This window comes from Anoplopoma fimbria, chromosome 12, assembly GCF_027596085.1.
Source record: "Anoplopoma fimbria isolate UVic2021 breed Golden Eagle Sablefish chromosome 12, Afim_UVic_2022, whole genome shotgun sequence".
Taxonomy (NCBI): domain Eukaryota; kingdom Metazoa; phylum Chordata; class Actinopteri; order Perciformes; family Anoplopomatidae; genus Anoplopoma; species Anoplopoma fimbria.
Window position 1 is genome coordinate 6,756,641 of NC_072460.1, and position 23,801 is coordinate 6,780,441.

At 38.4% G+C, this 23,801-nt stretch overlaps 1 protein-coding gene across 1 annotated transcript; it reads right to left on the reverse strand.

Moving 5' to 3' along the window:
* Positions 1-692: 692 nt before the first annotated feature.
* On the reverse strand, positions 693-23,153 carry hck (HCK proto-oncogene, Src family tyrosine kinase). Its single transcript, XM_054610034.1, has 13 exons — positions 22,918-23,153; positions 13,649-13,788; positions 11,276-11,309; positions 10,573-10,666; positions 10,329-10,424; positions 10,059-10,162; positions 8,769-8,918; positions 7,438-7,590; positions 7,157-7,339; positions 5,557-5,633; positions 3,935-4,088; positions 3,452-3,583; positions 693-2,808 (listed from the first exon to the last, which is right to left on the reverse strand). The coding sequence occupies exons 2-13, from the start codon at positions 13,778-13,780 to the stop codon at positions 2,606-2,608; spliced, it is 1,512 nt and encodes a 503-aa protein (XP_054466009.1). The 5' UTR covers positions 13,781-13,788; positions 22,918-23,153; the 3' UTR covers positions 693-2,605.
* Positions 23,154-23,801: the final 648 nt, after the last annotated feature.

The window sequence follows — 23,801 nt, forward strand, 5'->3', positions numbered from 1 at the left end:
ATTCCATATGTGTTCATTCATAGTTTGGATGTCTTCAATATTAATCTACAATGTAGAAAAAAAATAAAATAAAACATTGAATGAGAAGGTGTGTCCAAACTTTTGACTGGTACTGTATGTAAGTTGTATAGTATGTGTATTTATTGTCTGTGTCTGTGTAGTTGTATAGTATGTGTATTTATTGTCTGTGTCTGTGTAGTTGTATAGTATGTGTATTTATTGTCTGTGTCTGTGTAGTTGTATAGTATGTGTATTTATTGTCTGTGTAGTTGTATAGTATGTGTATTTATTGTCTGTGTAGTTGTATAGTATGTGTATTTATTGTCTGTGTAGTTGTATAGTATGTGTATTTATTGTCTGTGTAGTTGTATAGTATGTGTATTTATTGTCTGTGTCTGTGTAGTTGAGCTGCTGCAACACTTGAATTTCCCCCATGGGGATCAATAAAGGAATATAATAATGTATTCCTTTAACAACGCGTTTAAAGTCTTTTCATCTTCCTTTGAAATAATGCAAAATACCGTGCTTGTCTGTTAACTATCATAGATTTCATGCTTTCATATCGTTATGATTTGGCTCCACTTTCCTGAAAACAAGCGCATTAACTGTGTATAAAACTTTGTAAAGAAAAACAAAAAAAAAACAACCTTAAACATTGCTTGCTTTTATATAAAGGCACATTTGGGTGGATAGTTGTTTCTTAAACAATTTATTTGAAAATGTTCACTACAGTTGTATTGAGCCAAGCATCTATCAAAACAAAATATGCAATGAGTTTTATATTGATAAAGAAAAACACAAAAACATTAGTAACTCTATGAATACATATACAGCGCATGGGCATTGATTGTTGTTACATAGTTTTGTTGTTTCTCACAGTTCTCACTAAATAGATAACCAAATCATGAAATGACAACATTTTAAATACATCAAAATATTCCCTTTAAAATCTGAAGGATCTTGGTCCACAAATTAGATTGCTATTTCCAACAATACAACATTCACATTATCCAAACAGCGTTCAAATAAAAATAGCACAGTAATAAATCCTTCACTGAAAAAAGAAAAGAAAGATAAAAAAGGCATTTAGTTTTGGAAAGATCATTGCATTCAAGATACACTAATATTCAGTACCATTTGCACAAATAAATTACTTAATTCATACAGAAAACCAGAAGGCCTAAAGATTTGGAAAACCGGTTTGCACTGCTTCATTTATTTTTCAAATACAGAACAAAAGTTTACTGAGCCAAAAGGCAGTTTTTCAACAATCATTATCAGTTAAAATGGCTTAAAGTTAAACCCTATTTCTAAATAATTGTATTTATTTGCATATACTATATATACAGAGCATATCAAATATATTATAAATGTTGAGGCAGAAAAAGGCACAATGAAGGGATAATGCTAATTTCAAGCCACACCGTGCTGGAACATATCTATTGAATATAAATAGAAGATTTAAGCATATGTCATCCATACAGTATATCTTGCACTTTGTAAAGTCCATGTTGTTGACAACACCTTTCACAATCAACATCTGTGTGTTGTGATCCTACCTCCCTTGTGCACTGGAGCACAACACATTAATCAAGTCTTTTTTCCATGCGCCTGCTTTCTGGCTGCTCTCGTTTGTTTGCCGATATGGCCGTATCCCTGTGTAAAATTATATTTTGTGTGTGTGTGACACGCCATAGCATGTACCGTTACAGTGAGGCCTCCTGCATACAACACCTTGAAAGCTGTTTGAATGTTAGGGACTGTACAAACATTAATAAAGGGATGAGGGTAGAAAAGTTGTACAGCTTTTTATCTTTTCTTTTTGTTTGGGAAAATGTTTTTTTTACAGCACAGTGGGGGTGATGATTATTGTTATAAGCATTCATAAATATATGCTTTATAACAATCATTACACATTATAAAGCATTTTATAATGATTTATAAGGTCAAGTATCTTAAAAACGTCATACCTGATGATCACTCGGTGACATTTTTGCAAGGATCTTTGTTGTAATAGATTTTAATCTTTTCATAATGCTTTAAGGAAAATTAAAAAAAAAGAATAAAAAAAATGTTTGGTGTTGTTCTTGCATAGATTTAATGATATTTTTCAGCATATTTCTTTTTTTTTTGTTGACCAATATGGGAATAAAAATACACTATGACAATCCTTATTATTAAAAAAATGTCAGTGAGTGACCTTATAAGTCATTATATAATACTTTATAATGTGTTATGATTCTTGTAAAGAAGCAATTCAAATAGCTACACATGCTACTATAATTTTGCAGTGCTATAAACACAATACAATTACATGCATGTTTATAATGCATTATTAGAGTGGGCTTCATAGAAAGTGTTACCACTGTTTTTGTATTTTGCGTTCCTTAGTCTCTCTTGTGTGGTGATATTACTTTCAAATGTTCTCATTCAAAGTGAGGAGGGCCAAATTAAAATATTATTAAAATGATAGGAAAAGTGATGATTTGCTTTCGACAACATATAGTAAATTAAGTTTCAACCCTAGCCACCCTAACCCTAGACTTGCTGTAAAGAATGAATAGAACAGCACTATGAGAGAAAACATGTCTGTGGATGTTCGGCCTCATGGCTGCTGCTGATACTGGCTCTCTGTGGCTGTGTAGAAGTCCTCCAGGACACTCTGCAGGTAATCGAAGGTGGGTCGGTCCTCAGGCTTGTTCTTCCAGCACTCCAGCATGATTTCATAGAGTTCCGTGGGACAGCTGTCAAGGCGCTGCATTCGGTAGCCCTTCTCCAGGGCACGGATGACTTCTGGGTTGGTCATTCCTGAAACAAGAGCATGTGATTGGGTTAAGAGAGGCTGGGTGGGCTGCCATTCATGGTCACCAGAGGATCGACCGCTGTTTGAGGTAAACATCCAGGCGAATATATTGGATGAATTGCCATGTAATTTGGTTCATGTTATCCTTACATTCTAACTGACTTTTTTACTGGTGCCATTATCAGGTCAAAATTGCAATTGTTCGATATGTTGTTTTTTGACCAAATACCTGCAAAACTAATGACATCCACATCAGCCTCAGCTGTACACATGACTGCACGTCACCACCATTAAGCTAAAGGAGAACTAGCGTTTGGCGTGATGACTTGTCGTAGTCTCATTTAGCCACTTGTTAGCAAGTTACTAAGAATTTTAATTCCGCCTAAAAACACATAAACGTGCCTCCAGGCCGAAGAAAACTGTCATTTTTGACGCTGCCTGGTGTGTTTTCGTTGTGATACCTTGAGAAAAGCTTGATTGATATAAAATGATAAACTCAAGAAGGATACTACAATTGGCCATCCACACCAAAGCTAAGACAATTAATGGGCTTTGGGTTAGGTTAAAGATTTAAGATGCAGAAATAGAATAACACCCTTGTTCTTCAGAAGCATTCTATATCAGAGCCTAAACCAGTGATTTACTTACCTGGGTATGGTGTGCGTCCATAGCTGATAATCTCAGTCAGCAAGATACCAAATGACCAGACGTCAGATTTGATGGTGAAAGAACCATAGTTGATGGCCTCAGGGGCGGTCCATTTAATGGGGAATTTGGCTCCTGGGTTGTAGGGCAAAATAGAAAAACAGTCAAGTAATGTTGACATTCTTAGTTCCATGCTGGTCACACATCCTCTCAAACTCTTACATCCTCTGGCTCATTCAGTAAGCCATACAGCAAGATGCTCTAATCTTCACCCTTTACTATTTTTGGCACTCATGTTGTAATCTGACATCTCACTGACACAGAGTAATTCCCCCAGAATTGACAAACCGTTGACTGCTCCTGTTTCATCAGTTCTGGGGGAATCAGTTCCCTTAGTTTCCTAATCACTTCTGCTGCTGACACCCAGCAATGCAACATTGAGCACCACTCACTGTGGCGCTCACTGTGGTGAGTATCGCGGCGTACCTTCTCTGGCAGTGTACTCGTTGTCTTCGATGATGCGAGCGAGTCCAAAGTCAGCGATTTTGCACACCAAAGCCTTGTTGACAAGGATGTTTGCGGCCCTCAGGTCTCTGTGAATGTAGTTCCTCTGCTCGATGTATGCCATGCCCTCTGCAGTCTAGAGAAAAATAAGTCAGTGAAAAAGGAATTAAAACATAGTTGGCAATAGCAAATATTAGTGGCATTGAAATTGTATATAAACATCCTGAACAGCAGTTTCAACGTTAGCAGAATTTTCTTACTAAAAACAAAAATTGCATTCTCTCAGACATACTATACGTGTAATAGACTTTGTTTAAGCTGCTCTTTTTTTTTCAGCAAATTGCAATGCGGGTAATAACAGAAACATTTATTATGCGTTAATGAATTAATCTGATGAATATTTTAATGTGACAAATCGGACATGGTGGAATTAAATCAATCCACCTCCTTGTTGTCAAAATGTTACTTTTTGAAGGTTTTGAAAATAACATTTATTTTTTTACCTTTTCTATACATTTACCCAACAAGTTTATAGTAAATTCTATTTTAGCCTTTGCATTTCCCTCATTCCTTCGCCAACATAACTAGGAGGACAGTTGTTGGAGGTGTTTGAGCTCTTTCACCTTTAAAACGACCAGTTCGTAGGATTTAGGGGAATCTATCGTCAAAAATAGAATATAATAGTTTTCATTAGTGTATAAGTAACCTGACACTAAGAATCGTAGTGTTTCTGTTAGCTTAGAAGGAGGCCTTCATATCTACATTGGGCGTCCACTGCCAGGTTTATACACCCATTGGTTTGTGGATTGCTGTTTTGAGGCCTTGAGTTCGGCCTATTCGCCATCTTGGATTTTGGCTGTTGCCATCTTGATTTTATGCAACCAGTGAATGGAAATGACCATACCTGGACTGCGGAGGAGTACATGGTATACAGCTCCTGTGGCGACATGTCAATCCCAAGGTAGCCCTGTCTTAAAGCATACTCAGCTATATGGTATGCTTTACTCGAAATGGAGCATCATTTACTAAACATCATGCTGTATTGAAGAAGACTTGAAACTAGAGATTGAGACCATAAACTCATGTTTACAATGTTTACTGAGGGAATAAATCAAGAGAGAAGTAGAATCATTTTCTCATAGACTTCTATACAACCAGAGGAGTCGCCCCCTGATGGCCAGTAGAGAGAATGCAAGCTTTAGGCACTTCAGCATTTCCATCACTTTTAAGAATAGGAGGTTGACGCCTGGTTGCGACCTCGCCGCTAGATGCCACTTAACCTTACACATTGGTCCTTTCAAGATAAAAATCCTCTTATCAGGACTATCACATTTAGCAGGTTTAAAACATACACACACAGCAGGAATACGTGGGTGTGTTTATATTATATTCAACTCTTCCTTTTTTTTAGTGGTGTAGACAGTCAGGTATGCAAGAGCAAAGATTAACAATAGCCCGCAGAATTGATTGAAAATGATTTGAGTATCGATATACGGCTTGTTCAGTACTGCAGACACATAAAGGATTCGTTGATATAAATCACAAAACCAGTCTGGTCCAGCAAGCTGTCATGTTTAGAACGGTGGAGTGACGCTGACTCTCACCTGGGCAGAGAAGTCGATGAGCTTGGGGAGCTGGACAAGGTTGCCCTCATCACTCTTCAAGAAGTCTAATAAACTGCCTGTAAGCACAAACAAACACACACAAGCACATTAAGAAACACACGCTGCATGTAAAGCTCAATGTGCTACACCAGTGTTTCCTAAACAAGCTTTATATTAGGATTATAAATTTGATAAATCACATCCTTGTTTTATGCATGTGCTATCGAAAACAAATACACATGTTGAATACTTTGTAAATGCATTTAGGCAGAGTTAAACAAACAGAATGTCCTTTCGTATAAGATGCAATGTTATAAGTGGGCTACAATTGTCAGAAAATGAATATTCAGCTCTATGGATATAAATGTTAAATCAAAGACTATGAAAGAAGTTCTGTTAATCTGAATTTTCAAAACACATCCTCACTATAAGCAAAAGTATATCTGTGACCAACATTGGTCACAGATATACTTTTGCTTATAGTAGTAATATTTTAAATACATATTGTGTACTGCTAATATTAGGGTTGTCTATGTATCGAAACATTCATCATTGAACATCTGACACATTAAAAATGTAGCTATCTATTTAAACTGTTTATCAATTCAGGTGTTCATTACTTTAAGCTATATGTTTAACCATTTAGCCATTACCTTTAGCTAACTTAGCTAAAGACTTCTCCACTTGCTTTCTAACTAGCTTTCAGGCCCTCTCAAATGCAAGGCGTAATGGACAGGTATCACAGCTACTATACAGATAAAAAAGTATTCCTTTTTTTCATAGTGAGTTGAACTAAACCCCAATCCAGAGTTTCCTGTTCAGTTTAATTGGCTTTTAGGGTAATACGATGTAGCTGTTTTATCTATAAAAAGGTTTTGGGAGATATTTGTTGGTATAAAGGGACAACTTTGAAGCGACAGAAGGGCAGCAGTCACCTGACTTAAATCAAAGAACACAACAACTGTACAGAGTGGGCTATCTCTTGATCCCTGGCTACTCCTGTTCACACTCCTTCACAGCAGCCCACTGCTCCTTAATGCTTAGGATAGGTTAAACGCAGAGATCAACTCTATGTGTGTACCTGTGTGTGTGTGACGACTGAAATATCGGGCATGTACAAAGTGAGGACGGAGAAAAGTGTCCTCACTCTGAGGTTCTAAAAGGTAAAGGTTCTCACAAAGATAGCTGTACAAGGAAACACACACACACACAAACACACACACACACACACACACACACACACACACACACACACACACACACACACACACACACACACACACACACACACACACACACACCCTTGTACGTCTAACTTTGTGAGGATACTCATTGACATAATGCATTCCCTAGCCCATACACAAACCTTACCCATCACAACTAAATGCCTAACCCCAAAACTTAGCCCAATCCTAACCCAAACCCGATTCTAGCCTGAACCTTATAAACCAGGTCTGAACCCTCAAACAGGCCTTTGAAGGTCCGTCTCAAAGTGAGGACCGTCCAAAATGTCTTCCCTACCAAAGATGTCCTCACACTGAAGGTTTAAAACTCAAATCGGTCCTCACAAGAATACCTGAACAAGTAAACACACACACACCTTTCTCCATGAACTCAGTGATGATGTAGATGGGCTCCTCTATGGTGACCACAGCATTGAGTCGGACCAGTTTGTCATGCTGCAGAGACTTCATCAGGTTGGCCTCGCCCATGAAGGCTTCCACTGACATGCTGCCAGGTTTCATAGTCTTCACTGCGACTTTGGTGTGCTTGTTGTACGTAGCTTAAAGCAAAAACAAACGCCCAGAGTTAGAAAATGAATTGCTGGCTTCAAACCTCCATCAGTAACTAGATTGTAAAAACGATCCGGATCCATCTCACCCAACCAGACTTCTCCAAACTGGCCGGCACCGAGCTTCTTATCCATTTTGAGTGAAGATCTCGGTATCTCCCAGGCGTCTTTCTCCCACGGTTTGTCAGGTTTGGGGCTCAAGCAGGGGTTGGTCAGGTTTTGGCAAAGGCCATCTCCCTGCTCTGGAATAAACAGAAATAATATTTCATGATTTGATAAAAAAAACAATAATAATTCCATCCATGAAATGTTTATATGCAATAATAATCAGCACTGTTTCGTCCTTATTAACAGGAAAATCATATTATTTAACAAGTCATTTGAACACAAGCTCGGCAAAAATACTAAACCACAAGTACATTGTCTGCTTGAAATTCTAAAACACATGTTTTACACTGATCATTCAAAACAGTACAATACAGTAACTATATTCATGTCACTACAGGTGAAAATGGTTAAACAATTAACTGATTGATACTGATGATTACTGGGGAAGTTTTGTGAAAGTATTTATTTCCGAGTTATTAGACCTCAGCGGGTTATGAAATTATTTTTGTGTGCTCTGAAAAATGTATTTATAAATATGCAAATTAAGCATTATCTATAACTTGGTGAATTTAGGAGAATACAAATAGACAGATACTAGTAAAGTATAAAAATATATATACAAGAGTTTTTTCTTGAAATGTTATTGGAGAAAAAAAAGACCAAAAATATGCTTTTGAGAATGTTTATGAGTATTGAGAATTAACCCACTGGATCTGTGTTCATATTCTGTATTTACAGCATGCGACAAATGACAATGATAAGAGTGTTTTATACTGCAGTCGGCATGAATAAGAAATATATTTTGTTGTTTGTGTGTGCAAAAATATTTTTTTTTACATAGTTTTGAAAGAAGTGTTATAGTGATATTTTGTAATTTGTGTATGTTTTTTGAATTTCAACAAAGAGGGCCCTAGCTTCAAATACAAAAACTTGAACATACCCGAAGAAAATATAGACTACATGAGTTTTTGGTTTCAATGGTGTTGCAACATGTTCCATTTTTTGTTTCTTAACAATTGCACAAAAAATCAACTGTTTCACATAGGGTGAGGTATTGAAGTTGGCCAGTAGAGCGTGCTCTGTGTTTTAGATTCACATTTAGTGGAGGGACACAGACTGAACTCAAGTTACTCTTTTCTCAGAGCATTGAAAGATACATATATTTGAGAAAATGTACCCCTTACTGATTACTGAGGACCCATCATTGGCTCCTTACATCCTTTTTTTAATGACAAAGCAGTTACTCAACTAGACTGCTCAAACACACGGTTGTGAAGGGGTTCAAATCATTCAGTGACAGTGGTGAACTCACTCTTGTAATGGCTGACCAGCTCCTGCAGTGTGGTGAAGGTGTTGCGTGGAGAGATGTAGAATCCTCCATTGTCCAGCGTACGGATCTTGTAATGTTTGACCGTGTCACCGGCGTGGGAGTCGCCATCCCTCACAGACAAGGAGTAGCTGCCTAAAACAGAAAGAAGACACTATAGTTACCAGTTGACCCTTTTTTAAAAATGCTGATGGCAATATTTTTTCAGCTATACCAGCTTATTTTTTTTAGATGTTTCAGCACTCTTTAATATATCCCAAAGATTCTTATGACAGCTTCTGGGAGTTCCTGCTGAGCAACACTTAAAGGGGCACTCCAATAATTTAGTGTGGCACTTCCATAATCTTGGGGAACTCATAAAATATAGGTTAAAAGAAAGAATAATCAAAATCAAAGTTACATAACCCAAGATATCCTGACTTTTACTAACTATTATGGGTTGAGCTCCACAAACACTTGATCTTTCATTTCCCACAATGCATCTCAATAGCATCTTCCATTGCAAGCAGTCTGTTTCTGTCTCCTTAGCTGCTAAATGCTACTCGGTAGCCTTGTTTACACTTTTTTTCTAGGATAGTACCCCTCTGCAGTGTGGACTTGATTCTCAGCTGATTGCCGTAGCGACACCGGGTACAACTGCCGTGAAATCATCTTCAATTGGACACTCGCTGAATCTTTTCATCAGCAACCGAATAGAGGAATCTGTGCACTCACGTGTGCAACTTGTAACGTTTATCTAGACCTTGACATTTAAAAAAAATCCAGGATACATGAATAAAAAATTGCGGTTGCTAGCTTGGCAATTTAAAAATGGCGGGATGGTGCAGGATGTCCCAAGTTGCACTTATGACAATTCTTTCTGGCCAATCAGTGATCTGCAATGTTTTAGGTCCAACTTCTGGTATTGTCTCAGCTCACTTGGAAACCTCTTATGAGATGGTACTAAGAAAAGTACCAGGTGCTATCCACAACTTTTGCTAAAATTAGGGTCTTTGCAGATACAGACTACACCACACACTTTTAGTGGGTCATAAGTGATGATATGAAGGGACAAAATCTGACTTATTTTGTCTTTAATGGCCAGTTTTTAACTTTAAAGTCATTAGTATGTTAATCAAGTTGATTTGTTCCTCTGTTAAATCACCTGTTAAAAACAGTTTCTGCAGTAACTGCTGAAATTAAATAATTGATTTGTCTGTCATTTTTCCTATCGATCGCTTTTCAGTATGACAATTTGAACTGCTCCACTAAAGGACAAACTATCTTTTTACTCACCCTTGGTGGTCTCGCTGTCTCGGATCATGAAGGATCCCGCTTTGTTCCCAGGGGCCAGCAGCTGCCTCTCGGCATCTTTCCTGCTAACGCCTTTAAAGAACCACCTCAACAACAGGAAACAGATCAGTTAGCGCAGAAACCCTCTCAGCGGACCTCCCTGTGCAAGACTCGTGACAAACTACAAAAAGCGCCGTCTCAATACGGCACATGATGCTATATAGCAGATACTGATGTTGCGTTTTAATGTGTTTTTAATGTGAGTATACTTACTCCTCTGCCTCCAGTGTGTCTTTGGCCACATAATTACTGGGGATGAAGCCCTCCTGACCCGAACTGATTAACTTAGCTTTCCACCACTCCCCCGATCTGCAGAGAGAGAGAAACATAAAGACGGGTGTGACTTGACGAACCACGTCCTTCACCAAGTCCAGAAACTGCATTTTGAACACGCAGCTAACTTATTATTGTTATTCTCATATCTAGAGCAACGACTGCCCTCCCCGTTGACACTTACTCCTCTAGGATTCGGAGCTTATCTCCCTTCTTGAAGCCGAGGTCACCGTCGTGGATGGCCTCGTAGTCGTACAGCGCCATGGTGATGTTCTCTCCTACGGCAGCACGGCCCAGAAAAGAACAATGAGAAGAAGCTGGAGGCTTTGCGTCGGTACATTGCAGTCTTGAATATGTGCCTTTTTCTCATTGTCATGTGAATGCTGCGCACTAAGAAATTATGGCTTTGGAAAAAACATCTTTGTGATTGTGAACCAAAAAAAAACAGTGGATAACCATGGTTGAATTTGGTTTATTTGGCTCGTGAAAAGCCCGTGAATAAATAAATTCACTGCATTTAACTGTAAACACATCTATCTTGGGTTCCCCTTTTGCTTCAACTATGTAACTGACTTCCTTGCATGCCTGATAATAATAGTGGCAGGCAGGCCTTCAGTGTTTCGGAGGCCTGTGCGGTGGAAGGGCTGTCGCACTGTTCCGACACACTCACTTTCCTTCACACGTCGTGTCAAGCTTCGGTTACAAAACTCTTTGGTGGTGTTTGAAATGGGGGAGGTTCAAAAATAAACCTGCTATTGAGTGATCTGAGTGCTTCATTGGTTGGACTTTAATATAAGATACAAAAAGCAAGTACAGGCGCTAAAGGGTTGCAATGCGTGCTGTGTGAGTGGAGCTGTGGCGGTATGTAAATAAAGATTGTGACTCACCTTCTGAAGAGTTTGCATTGGATGGCAGTTTGCCCTGTAGAGAGAAAGACATGCGGTTGTATAAGGCCAAAAGGAGACATGTCAAATATTCTTTCCTCCCCAGTTTTGTTGATTTAAAATGAGAAAAAAAATTCTTACAGCTGGAATAATAATTATTTTTGGTTGCTTAGGGGCAGTGCAACATAATCACCATATGAGGTCGTTATGCCAAACGTGTTGGCAAATGTGTTGCCAAAGAGTTGGACGTTCTACGCTGGCTCGCTGTTAACACTTGACTGCAGCCGCTAAAAATGACACCCATTAGAACCATGGGAGTGAAACCAAAACATTAAAGACGCAGACCACAAAAACTAAATTATAAGCAGAAAGATGCTTAAAAAAAGCTCCGTAAAGCTGCAAGCATTTGCTACTAGCAGTCCCTTTAACATAACAGGCATTTATTTTTTCCATTGTTGAAATTGAGATATGGATTAATGCAGCATTCAACACTTTGTATATGACATGAACATGATGAACTCTAAAGTTGAGTTGGAGTTGTCTTCAATTCCTATTTGTCATTATTTGATGATCCAAAGCAGGACTGTCCTTCATTGTCTCGAAATATTACTTACAATAATAGAGCAAATCAAGATTATATTTCATTTAAATAATCAATCTTGAAATAGTGCATTTATCCCACAAGCTGAGACTCAAATTCAGCTAAAAACCCCCCCACAAAGAAACATCCATTTGAAAGGAAGGACTTTGTCTTATGAACTTTAAAGAAAATCTGCATGTTGTCCACGGTTATCTTCAGTTGTCTGTTTGTTGCAACATATGAAACATATATAGCTGAGCTGTGTAGAGGCCAGACAGACACATTTAGACATCTGAGAGATAATACTGAAGTTTTGTCTCCTGCCCGAGTGCTCTGCTTCTGTCACTTCCTCTTCCTTTATTGGGGGGTGAAATAGACGTGACTGTCAGCACACAGGAAGCAGTAGCCAGAGGAACCACACGCAGTAGCACTGCTACTTTACCAAAGGCGCAGATCAAAGTCTGGCCAGTATGCAAACAAGCCACAGGAACATGCTTTGGAGTATATGTCGGCACACATCTATCTTCTCTGGCCATAAAACTGTGGTAGCAACTAATGAAACAGTGTTTTCTTTTCTCTTTTGTACCTCTACACTTTCACTGCTTCTGCAAAGCAATAACCTTCCCCATTCTTTTTTTAAAATGCCAGGGCACTTCGGCAGGTGTGCACTTCCCTTTTAATTTGCAAGTTCATCAACAATAATGTGGCTAAAGATCTACATTGAGTGGCAGGAGGTAACTAAGTACATTTAATCAAGTACTGTACCTAAGTACATTTTGTTCCATTTGATGCTTTTCTACCTCACTACATTTATTTGCCAACTACAGCTACTACTGAGGTGCTTTTCAGATCCACCTTTTTGGTTTGTGACCCCTGGAAAAAGCAATGAATTGTTTGGGTCCTTGTGGCACATTTGCAACCCAGTCTCCAGAAAAAAAATGGTGCCACTCTTAGTTTCTGTAACCCGCATGATAGGTTGAATGTCGACGTTTCGGAAAAGCTTTAAATTTCATATCAGCCTCATATTACGCTTGCAGAAACGCACAATGCAACAAAACTGCTTGGGTAATGTGAGATAAAAGATCATGGTTTGTAAAACAACATCACTTAAAAAACGGAAAATAAGAATCCCACCAAAGCAGACTTTCTTTTATAATGTTACATCAAGTCAGAGTTTGCTTTTGGTTTCACATGGAACATGCACTTTGGTCTGGTGTTTGTATGACCTGTACTCCAATCATTCCCTTTGTAGACTTTTCTCGCTTGATGTACTCGTCATTGAAAAACGGTCGCCGTTGTAATACGTCACCTGCTCTGCCCAAACGTATCTGTGGTTTGCAGAAAAGTGGAATATAAAAAATAATAATAATCCTGGCGCCTGGGCTGACAATTGTGACCGAAAGGAGTTAAAATCCTCCAGTATTACCCCCCAAAAAGAAAAGATTATACAGTTCTTAGTGGCAGAACTTTATTTTTTCTTCTTTCCTACTCCATTAATCATTTCCTGACGCACAAGTACTTTTACTTTTGATGTATTATGTGTATCTTGTTAAAGATTCTGCTGTAGTTTTACTAAATCACGATTTTGAATGCAAGACTTTTAATTGTAATGGAGTATGTTTTACACTGCTGTATTGTTACTTTAAAGGATCTGAATACTTCCACCAACAGCCATGTCACAGTTAGTTGTTGTAGAAGTTGTTAGGCATTTTTTAGGAAGTAAAGTGTAATTGGCAACTTCCCTATGTGACTTTTTATACATGTTACATTGTTGTTCGCCAAACATGACTGCTTACAGCTTTGTTTCCGAAGTTTCCCACGGTGGGGTCTTTGACGTAATGGGCCGGTTGCGTGCGACTTTGCTGGTCGTCGCTGGTCGTCCCTTTCCCGAGAGGCTCCTGCTCCTTCTTCGAGCCCACGCAGCCCATGGTGCCTCCTGCAGGAGGACAACAGAGGAGAAACAGCAGGACATGAAGGCTGTGGATACCAGCAGAAAAAAACACCTCGCTCTCCCAGCCCTAGAGTGACCTGATATGTTACTGCTTTATATAGAAGATAGTGGCAGTCACACCTGTTTCATAAGGAACAAATACTGAGTATGCAGCAAAGGGGAAGTATAAGTAAAGTGTAAAGTATTAAATGACCTTTGAATACTACAAGGGGCATTATGCTGGTCAAACATTATGTGACAAACACTACTAGGACTAAATATTAAACTGGTTCTTTTCTTGCAGTAGAAATTTAAAATCATTCATGCAGGGTATGTGGCATTGGCTGTTTGTAATGATTAATTCTGGAGTTTGTGCAAACACAACTCAAACACAGATCAATATTGTTGTATTGAAAGCTTTTACTTACCAGAAAGCAATGTCCTCGCTACGCCAACAAAACACCTCCACCTTACAAATAAAGGCCAGCCTACTGACGCTGGACAGTTTCTCAGTGGCTGCACAATAAATGGCAACTTACAAATAATGCAAATAAAGAGCCAAATAAAGAAGTCTCTGTAACGCCAGACTGAGATGAAAATCAGAAATATGCCAGCTGCTAGTGTCGATTCATAGCAGCCTACACAAGAGGGCCCAATTTTGTTGCAAATAGTATCATTTATTGATCCGCCAAACAGGCCAGGTGGACGTTTGTGCCAAAATAGAAGAAGTTTCCTCCAGGAGTTCCTGAGAAATCATGTTCACAAGAATTAAACGGACGGACAACAAGAAAACATAATGCCTAAGGCCACGAAATGCCAACTTCTTAAAAGAACTACTTAAATTGTAAGGTGTCCCATTCTGCCATATCACCATACTTCAGACCGTGATGTGTTTTGATTATATCACAGCCAGGAGCGTTGTTTGGTCGTCCCTGAAGCGGCCCCTTCTGAGCTATGCCTTACTATTCTTGATTCAGAGAAATATATAGCAGCAAACAACTATTATCTATGTAGAGATGTAGTGGAGTGATGTGGCCGCCGCTACGCACTGCGCTCATACAGCACCCAAACTTCAGTTCCCCCTCGGGAAAACACCCTTTTCAGACTTACTTTGGGACGCACACAGGAGACCTATTACATGATCCTCCAGGCGGATATTATAATGATTTTAACAATAAATCAAGTAAGAAGTATGGTCGTTTTCTTGCACTAACAATTTGTGGACTGTGAAAACAAGAGGTTTTTTTTTCAATCTCACTTAAGAGATGAGGAAAAATGAGAAAACCCTTGGGGAATCCCATAAATGAATGGCTACTAACGAAATAAGAACATAACGTGGATGCAAACAAAAATAAGAGGACAGCTGTTCTCATATTGCTTCCTGCCTGAGGCCCATGAATATTTCAGCTGGTTACTGTAAATGTTTTTTAAAATGTCTCTAATATTGGGTGGCGAACGTGTGAAAACGGTCCATCACACCATGTTGTTAGATCTTTTTCACTTCATGAGGCACATTTAAAGCTGGCACAGTCAGTCAGCTTACTGGGTGAGCATGACTATGATTTTGGGGGATGCTTCTGCAACCTCAACATTGTTCATTCTGACTTAATAGTTTTTAACGGATGTTGGCCACTTGCAACAATGTTTTATCTATCTATCTTTTAAGATATTACAAGAATTAACACAACAACGCTTTCCATCTAGTTTTGCAATAAAAATATGTCCAAGCAAGTCACTTATTCATCAGTTAGGGAATACTTTGTTTCTTCCTTCTCTCACACAGAATCTGACTGTGTGTATCCTCATGTAAATGTGAAAGCTGTTATCTGGAACAGAAGTTTAACAGAAGCGAGAACAAAGAGGGAGTCTGTGATGGCAGATGGAAGTTGTGTTTTATGGCACATGTTGGCTCAAATAAACATATAGCCCGTCTCTCCTCAGCTCAGAGACGCAGATTGTAATGTTTATCATAAACAGCGGAGCCCTGTTACCATGCAAACAGAACTCCTCTGATTGTAGAGATCACATGTCACGTGGAATGACCAGAGCGACCACAGAAGAAGACGCATGATGTCCTCAGTAGATACCTTTTGAATCACTTAAACTTTACACGTTTCTGCAAGCATATCTTTGATGAGAATCTACAGCCGTAACCATAATCATTAGCATACTGCCCTGCTACCGCTCAGTGGTAAGCAGTGGAAAATGTTGCATTTGTACATTCAGGCACAGGAAGTTCTGGTGTTCTGGGGGTCAAAATTAACATGTTTACTTCCTTTTTTTTTTCTCTGTTCCAAACCATGTTCCTCTTTAGATGTCTGATCGCAGGAGGCTCAAGCTTGCATGTATTGAACAGTTGCGTCTCCCTCTCATGTTTTATACTGTTACAAAATGGAGGTCAGCATTAGGCTGGTGGTGACACATTACCCTAGTTTGGCTCTGTAAAACAATGCAGCTGTCATTGATTCATATTAGTCGGTGAGTATGGCAGCTACAATTCCATGAAATCCACAATATCACAAAGCCCCGAATGACAATTGAAATCAGCTCAACTGGCAGCTCTTAGTGAATGTGAACTGGAAGAATGTTTTATCAAACTTTCAGAGTTGGACAGTGAGATCCATTGAGACTCAATCATGGAGACCAGCAAACCAAAAACATTGAAGGCAGATGAAAGCTTCTTAAAGCTGCAGACTGGGGCTTTTTGAAAATGATCCTCTGATTTACAGACATCTCTTTTCCAATGTAAGTATATGGGGAAATGTGTTCAATGGCTTCACGTAGCAGACATGGAAGTTGAAATTCCACTGTTTGTCCTCAATGTCCAATTTGCTTCGCAACCAATGGCCATGCCCTGAACAGCCACTGCACTAGTCTTCATAAAAAAACACTCTATGTTAATAGTTACATAATATAATTAAGTTCTATGATCAGAGGTTAAGACAAATCTTAATTTGTTGTAATTTAGAAACAGCTTCACAATTACATACTCCAGAGAGTATAACATTTACTTTACAGATCAAGTATTGATATCAATATTTCTCGAAAGTCCAGTATGGGCAGGCTATGAAATGTGCTCAGCGCAGAGATTGGGACAGAGTATCTGTAGGCTTTGACACTATAAAAGCAGAGTACTAACTGCTCATCCATTATAGTAAATTTCAGGAGGTGATTGACTAGATAACACCTCCTGTCGTCATATAATTTCAATATGTAACTTTTATTATATTTCAGGCCTCACAGCCTCTAAGGGGACGTTTCAGGTTCATTTGGGCAACACCATAAACAAACATTTGACATTTGTTTTGCTTTCCTGCAGCGCATTAGATGAGAAGATTTACACCATTTTCATCTTTGTGTGCTAGCAGATCTGGAATCAGGGAGAAAGAGCTACTCTGGCCCTACCAAAGGTAAGAGAATCCAACAACCAGTATTCCAAAAGCTCACTGATAAACATATCTCATTCTCTCAATGAAATCACTGCTCCCAGCATGTGATTCCCAGCAAAACCACAACTAATCGTATTTACACTTTTTGTGTGGCTTAAACAAATGGCTATCATGATGATTAATAAGTGTTAGAGGTGCAGGGAGACTAATCTTTTCATAATTCGTAATGTTTTAACCTTTGGACAGAGCCAGGCTAGCTTTTTCCCCCGTGTAAACACTTCCTGCAATGATGTCTTTGGCGTCATATTTATGAGAATGGCACCCATCTTATCAACATTTAGGAGGAAGCGTACAACACTATTTCCGAAAATGTCAAACTTTACTGTTCAGTCCAGAGTAAACAAATACCTTAACGACAAATAGGCATGGTTGTATGTTTTTGCAGAACATTATGATGTCACAGTGAGGTTGACCTTTAACCTTTTGAATATAAATTCCATTATTTATTGGGTGCTCACAGTGACCTTTGACCATCAATATATATATATGAGTCCAAGTGTACGTTAATGCGAAAATGAAAGAGCTTCCTGAAGGTGTTCCTGAGATATTCAGTTTACTGGAATGGGACAGACGGACAAACAGAGGGAGGGACGGACAACCTGAAAAACATAAAGCCCCTGGCCTCGGCTTTATCATATACAGCTGAAGTTTCACATGTATTTGACATGATTATGAGAAAATGGATGCCAAGTTGGTGAAGGAATGCGCTTATTCCAACTCCCCCCTTGTTGAGGAAATGAAAGATTAATCTATGAAAAATTGCTTATGCGTTTGCCTACGTTGACAGTTTCAGTTCTGTGCGTCTGTTTCTTCTCATTGTTGTGACTCGTGTGTTACTGTCCAGAGGACTTGCTCCTTAAAAATAGTACTTTCATCTAAGCGTGACCCACATGAATAAAGGTTTTATTCAATTACTTTCCAATACTTGTTGTCCAACATGTTTCTTTGGTGTGTTTTGCTCCATACATTCAGTCTGTGGAATCAGCTTTGTGTGAGTTTGACAAGAATGTTTTCCTAATGCTGGAAATCCCAAATCTATCTATCTATCATCACCAACTCCGTTGTTCCTAATTAGAAAAAGTCTGAAATTCTGAATTCTATCAACGACTTTCCAACACATGTTGAAAGACAAACTCTCTGGTAAGAATTCAGTTGTGAGCAGGAATGTGTATTTTTTATAAGCTTTCTAAGGAAAAATTAAAAAGTGTCTTGAATAAATTCTGATCATAAGAATGATGACATCATTTCCCATAATCCCACAAGAACATGTGCCTTAACATGGCCAAAGAAGTCAATTGTGGAAATCTAACACTTTTTTTTAAATATGCTTCTTGAGTTCTTGCAGAGTTAAATTATAAGATTGATACCACTGCTATACACTTAATATAAGGCAGGTTACCATAGCTTAGCACAAAGTCTGGTAACAGTGGGAAACAGCTAACCTGACTGTCATAACCTCTACAGCTCACTACTTAACACGATCTTTCCTGATTGTGTAATCTGAAAGAAAAAATCTAGTTTCATGGAGGATTATGTGCCGGATTATTTCTCAGCCAGTAGCAGTGACTCGCTGGAGTCTCAGATCTTTGCCTGGCAACCTAACGTTGACTACAAGTGACAACATGTTAATGCTCATCTAACACATTGGAGCCACTGCGCAATTTGTCCGTTCTGGGCACCTGTAGAAAAATGATGCAACATAGCGTGTGACTCGGACCACAGACTATGTGTAAGAAGTGGATGAAGTCACCCTGCCTTTACCCATTGGTTGGTGGACTGCCCTTCTGAAGCCTCAAGTTCGGCATTTTGGCCATTGTCATCTTGTTTTTTTGGAACCAGAAGTGATACTAGAGGGTGTAGTTAAGCATAACTAAATGCTAAAAAGGCATTTTTAGGCGACTGAAATGATTACAATAAACTTTCATGAACTGAAAACCCACTGTGAAAGTCTTAAATTTGATATAGGAAAACACGGACAACTCCCTGACAACGTCATGGTAGCAACATGTCAATCACAAGGTATCCCCGCCCTAAAGCATACCCTGCTTTATGGTCTATTTTACTCTAAATGGGACCATAGTTTACTACCAGAGGAGTCACCCCGTGATGGCCATTAGAAAGAATGCAAGTTTAACTACATTTCAGTATTGGCTTCACTTTCAGACCCAGTGGTTGCCGCTTGAAGATGACCCATTTCCTATGTAGCTATGAAGGGCTTATACTAATGTAGCGTAAACACAACAATTCTTAGTTTCAGGTGATTACGCACTAATGAAAACATAGTTATCAATATTTCATTACAGTTCTGCTATTAAATACCCCTAATTCCTACACACTGGGATTCTTAATCGAGATTACTGAACTTTTATACAAGTATAAAAAGAGTATTAAAGTCAGCAAACCCATTCAGTCATTTCAGAACATCTATCTAAAACATTTTTTTTAAACATTACCCACCATAAGCCAAGTTTTCATTTGAAAGAGGAATAATGTGTTTTTACATAGATTTAAAATGAGAACTGTCCTATTTAAGGTCGCTGCTAATGTCTAAAACAGGAAAGCAGTTCTAAACAACCACAAGCCTTTCTGTTACATAAGTTTTAACACTGACTTAATTTACTATTTCAACAATATAATGTATTCAACCCTTTGCTTTGAGCATTTCTTTTTAAACTATCGCAACTGTTAATCCATAACTTTAACCTTACGATTTCAACTGTTTATCCATTATTTTAAAGTAATTAAAAAAAAAAAGGTTTTCAACTGTTTTTTAAATAACTTTTGGGGATTTTGTTTAATATACTTGAATTGTTTCTGATCATCTTTTCAACACCGTTGGATTTATGCAGATTTATGTATTTTTTCTTATTTTCTCCCGTCCTTGGTGTGGGGTTGCTGTTGCATCTGCAATTTTTGTCTAATTTTACCCCTAGCGTTGCGTGACCTGTCTTTGCAACAGGTAAATTTAAGTGTCAAGTTATATTTAAGACAATTTTCATGCACCTGGCCCCACGCTATTTTTGATCGAAGTAATAGTTTACCTATAGAATTTGGAGGTATAACAGGAGGACTAACCAACCATATTATGAAAGCATAAAGACTATATGAAAGTAACATAACATAATAGTTAAGAGTTCTTGCCAAAAAAGGTACTTAAATGCACAAAGAAAACAGATCAAAATATAACATTGCTGAGCCTTCTATCACCCTGTACCTCTAAGGTAAGTATTTGTATAAAGGCACAGTTATAATTATCAAACCAAATCATACCATGCAAATAAGTACCACTGAAAACACCATCACAGCCATAAATACAATAAGACAGTCAGCCGTGTTCAGGGCGAGCTTTTCAGGAAGTGTGCATTGATGCTTTGGTAATTTGAGCACAACAAGAATCACACATAACATTATAGACTTGCATGTGTCATCTTAAACCCAGCTATGTAAGATGCACACTTCGTCAATCACCACCGATGGCTGTCCAACAGTGAGCAGGTTCTCGGCCAGTTTATTTCTTGAATGGCACTTCAACGGATGATTGCAATATATTTCAAAAAGGAGTAATAAGTGACCAATTTGGCTAAGATTTTAGCTGGTGTTCCAACTAATCCTGGTGTCCATACACATAAACTACTTAGCTATATGTTTAACAATTGAATAGTATTTCCTGACTGACATGAACTCTAGATATTAGGCTGATGTGCTGCTGGTGATGTCACAGTCAACCCAGTAAATAGGACCCATGCAATAGGCTACATAGTTATGTTGTTGTTGTTTTTTTAAATAATATTTCAAAATAAATTATATTTAAATAGCATTAGTTAAAAACAGTAAAAGTTAGGATTTAAAAAAAAACCATCCCTATTCCGCCTATGCCTCTGAGGAGGGTTATCCCACCGAAAGCCGAGACTCTCTCAACAGATGGGAATGATTAATGTATTACATAACATGTAGTTTGTTATGAGAAGTGAGTTTCTTTAGGCAGATGTACATTTTGTGGGCCTCCAGGCTGTGTGTACCTGTTTGGGACAGCCTCAGGCCATAACAATATCACCTGCCAGCCTGGCACACAACCAACAGGATGTAAGAAAAAGAGAAAGTCACCTGCACTGTCATTAAGTTACTTAACGACAGGAAAAGACTCTGGTCTGCATGACGTCTCCATCTCAGCATGCTTGGTTGTTTTACTTTTACTGATTGTACTGCATGACGTGATTGCATTAGACTTCATGGACCGTTAGACTGAACCCAAGCTCATGCACGATGTTTGGATCTAAAAGCTGAGACTGATATCTTGTACATACACTTTTTGATCATACAATTATAACTACTTCATCAATTTTCTGCTGCTCTCTATATATATATATATATATATATATATATATATATATAGCTTAGCATGTATGCAGAAATGTAGCCTATTGCATATGGAACCATTGGCATATGCCAAACATAATGCCGGTTGTATGAAATCCTTGTGACAATGATTTGGTGAGGTCAGAGATGAAACAACTGATGTTGGACGGAAAATCAATCAGCAACTGTTTTGATGGTAGATTATTTTTTTTCATTTTTATATAAATCATGAAGCAAAGAAATCCCTAGAACTCTCTGGTTCGACCCTCTCATAGTTTGATGATGTACTTCCTGTTTTTACATCATTGTAGGTTGAATAGCTTTGAGTTTGTTGGATAAGACCAGACCTCGGAAAGTTTAATGGCCAATTTATTTTTTACTATTTTCTGACATATTATAGACCAGACAGCTAATTGAGAAATGACTAAACAGCTGAATCCATAATGTAGATAATCATTCGTGTCAGCCCTAGGCCAGATACATGTTATATGTTAAAGTGCAAAAAGTGACCATTAATGGGTGTTGTGTCATTTGAGGGGTGCAAAAGCAGACTGATGTGGTACTGGTTAGCAGTGCTAATGTGAAAATGGGGAATTCATCAACCATCATGATGCAATGCTGCGATTTCTGCTCTGTTCACGCTAATGTTTCCTGCTCAAAAGTATCTCTGTGAGATTCCCTAAGCAGTTTCTCATGAAGGGAGCGGTCACTAATAGCACAAACACATGTCCTCCTACACTACAGGGGTACAGGGGGTACTTCTACAGTACCAGGGGTCCATCATTTTAAGACCACTGGTCATTTAAATGAAAGTTAATGCACCGACACTATAAGCAGCGGAAAAGAAACTAGACTAGTTGCTGGTGGTTTGGTCTAGATGGACAGTCTAAAAATAACTCTCTCTCACACACACACACACACACACACACACACACACACACACACACACACACACACACACACACACACACACACACACATTCTCACCCACACACACTTGAGACCCCTAACTTTACAGAATGCATAAGGAAGTGGTGGGCAGCGCTGCAAATCACATTGTTTCGTTCACTTCACTTCACTTTAGACCACTTTAATATTTCCTCTAAATATCATTTGACACAGTGACGTGTGTCAAAGACATTAAAGTTCCTCTTTTATGTTGTATCTTTTGAGCATCCTTGTTGTAAAAAAAACTCCAAGTTAAAGCAAAACTTTCTTATTATATTTCACATTAATCTCATAATCCATATATAAATATATATATATATATTCTGTCATCTTTCAGCCTGTCTACTCCCACTCCCTTCCCACACAAGTGAAGGACACTCACCGAGCTTCAACCGATCACTTCGACAGTTACTTCTGAGGTTTGTATGTGTGTGTTCTTCTGGACTTGGATGACCGTCTACAGCATAATCCTCATTTCTTTTCCGTCAGCTCCATCCTTTTTTTTTCTTCTTTTTTTTTTAATACAGAACTCGTGTGGTTCTCTGGGGTTTTGGCTGGAGATGCGGACGGGGCGATGGGGCGCAGCGCACTGGGCTCGTACAAGGAAGTTTGAGTCGTGCGCATCTGAGCTTATGAGAAGAGGAACAAGCTCTCTCACCGACCATACTCTCGGTTTCACTGTCAGAAATAGCTGGCAATCGTTTTTTTTTTGTTTTTTTTCTAATTTTTTTTTTCAGGCTGCTTATAGCACTTTGATGGAGTGGAAAGAGGAAAGCAGCCTTCTGCGTAATAATGCAGAATTACATTTTTTTTCTTTTTTTTTTGAAAACATAGATTGTATCTTTTAGTTCTCTGTTTATTTATTTTTTTAAGATCACTGTTCATCACTGATCTTTTTTTTTTTTACAATATATAAAGTGTTGAATCATTGGATGTCATAGATATGTGCAGGATATTACTACTTCCTGTTTTTACATCATTGTAGGTTGAATAGCTTTGAGTTTGTTGGATAAGACCAGACCTCGGAAAGTTTAATGGCCAATTTATTTTTTACTATTTTCTGACATATTATAGACCGGACAGCTAATTGAGAAATCACTAAACAGCTGAATCCATAATGTAGATAATCATTCGTGTCAGCCCTAGGCCAGATACATGTTATATGTTAAAGTGCAAAAAGTGACCATTAATGGGTGTTGTGTCATTTGAGGGGTGCAAAAGCAGACTGATGTGGTACTGGTTAGCAGTGCTAATGTGAAATGGGGA

What these genes read in the sequence shown, in the direction of transcription:
- hck (XM_054610034.1), bottom strand. Translation starts at nt 13,780, where the DNA reads ATGGGCTGCGTGGGCTCGAAGAAGGAGCAGGAGCCTCTCGGGAAAGGG. An exon ending in GACACACTGGAGGCAGAGGA is followed by an intron (nt 10,163 to 10,328) that starts GTAAGTATACTC and finishes CCTGTTGTTGAG; the next exon opens with GTGGTTCTTTAAAGGCGTTA. An exon ending in GTTTGGAGAAGTCTGGTTGG is followed by an intron (nt 7,340 to 7,437) that starts GTGAGATGGATC and finishes TTTTGCTTTAAG; the next exon opens with CTACGTACAACAAGCACACC.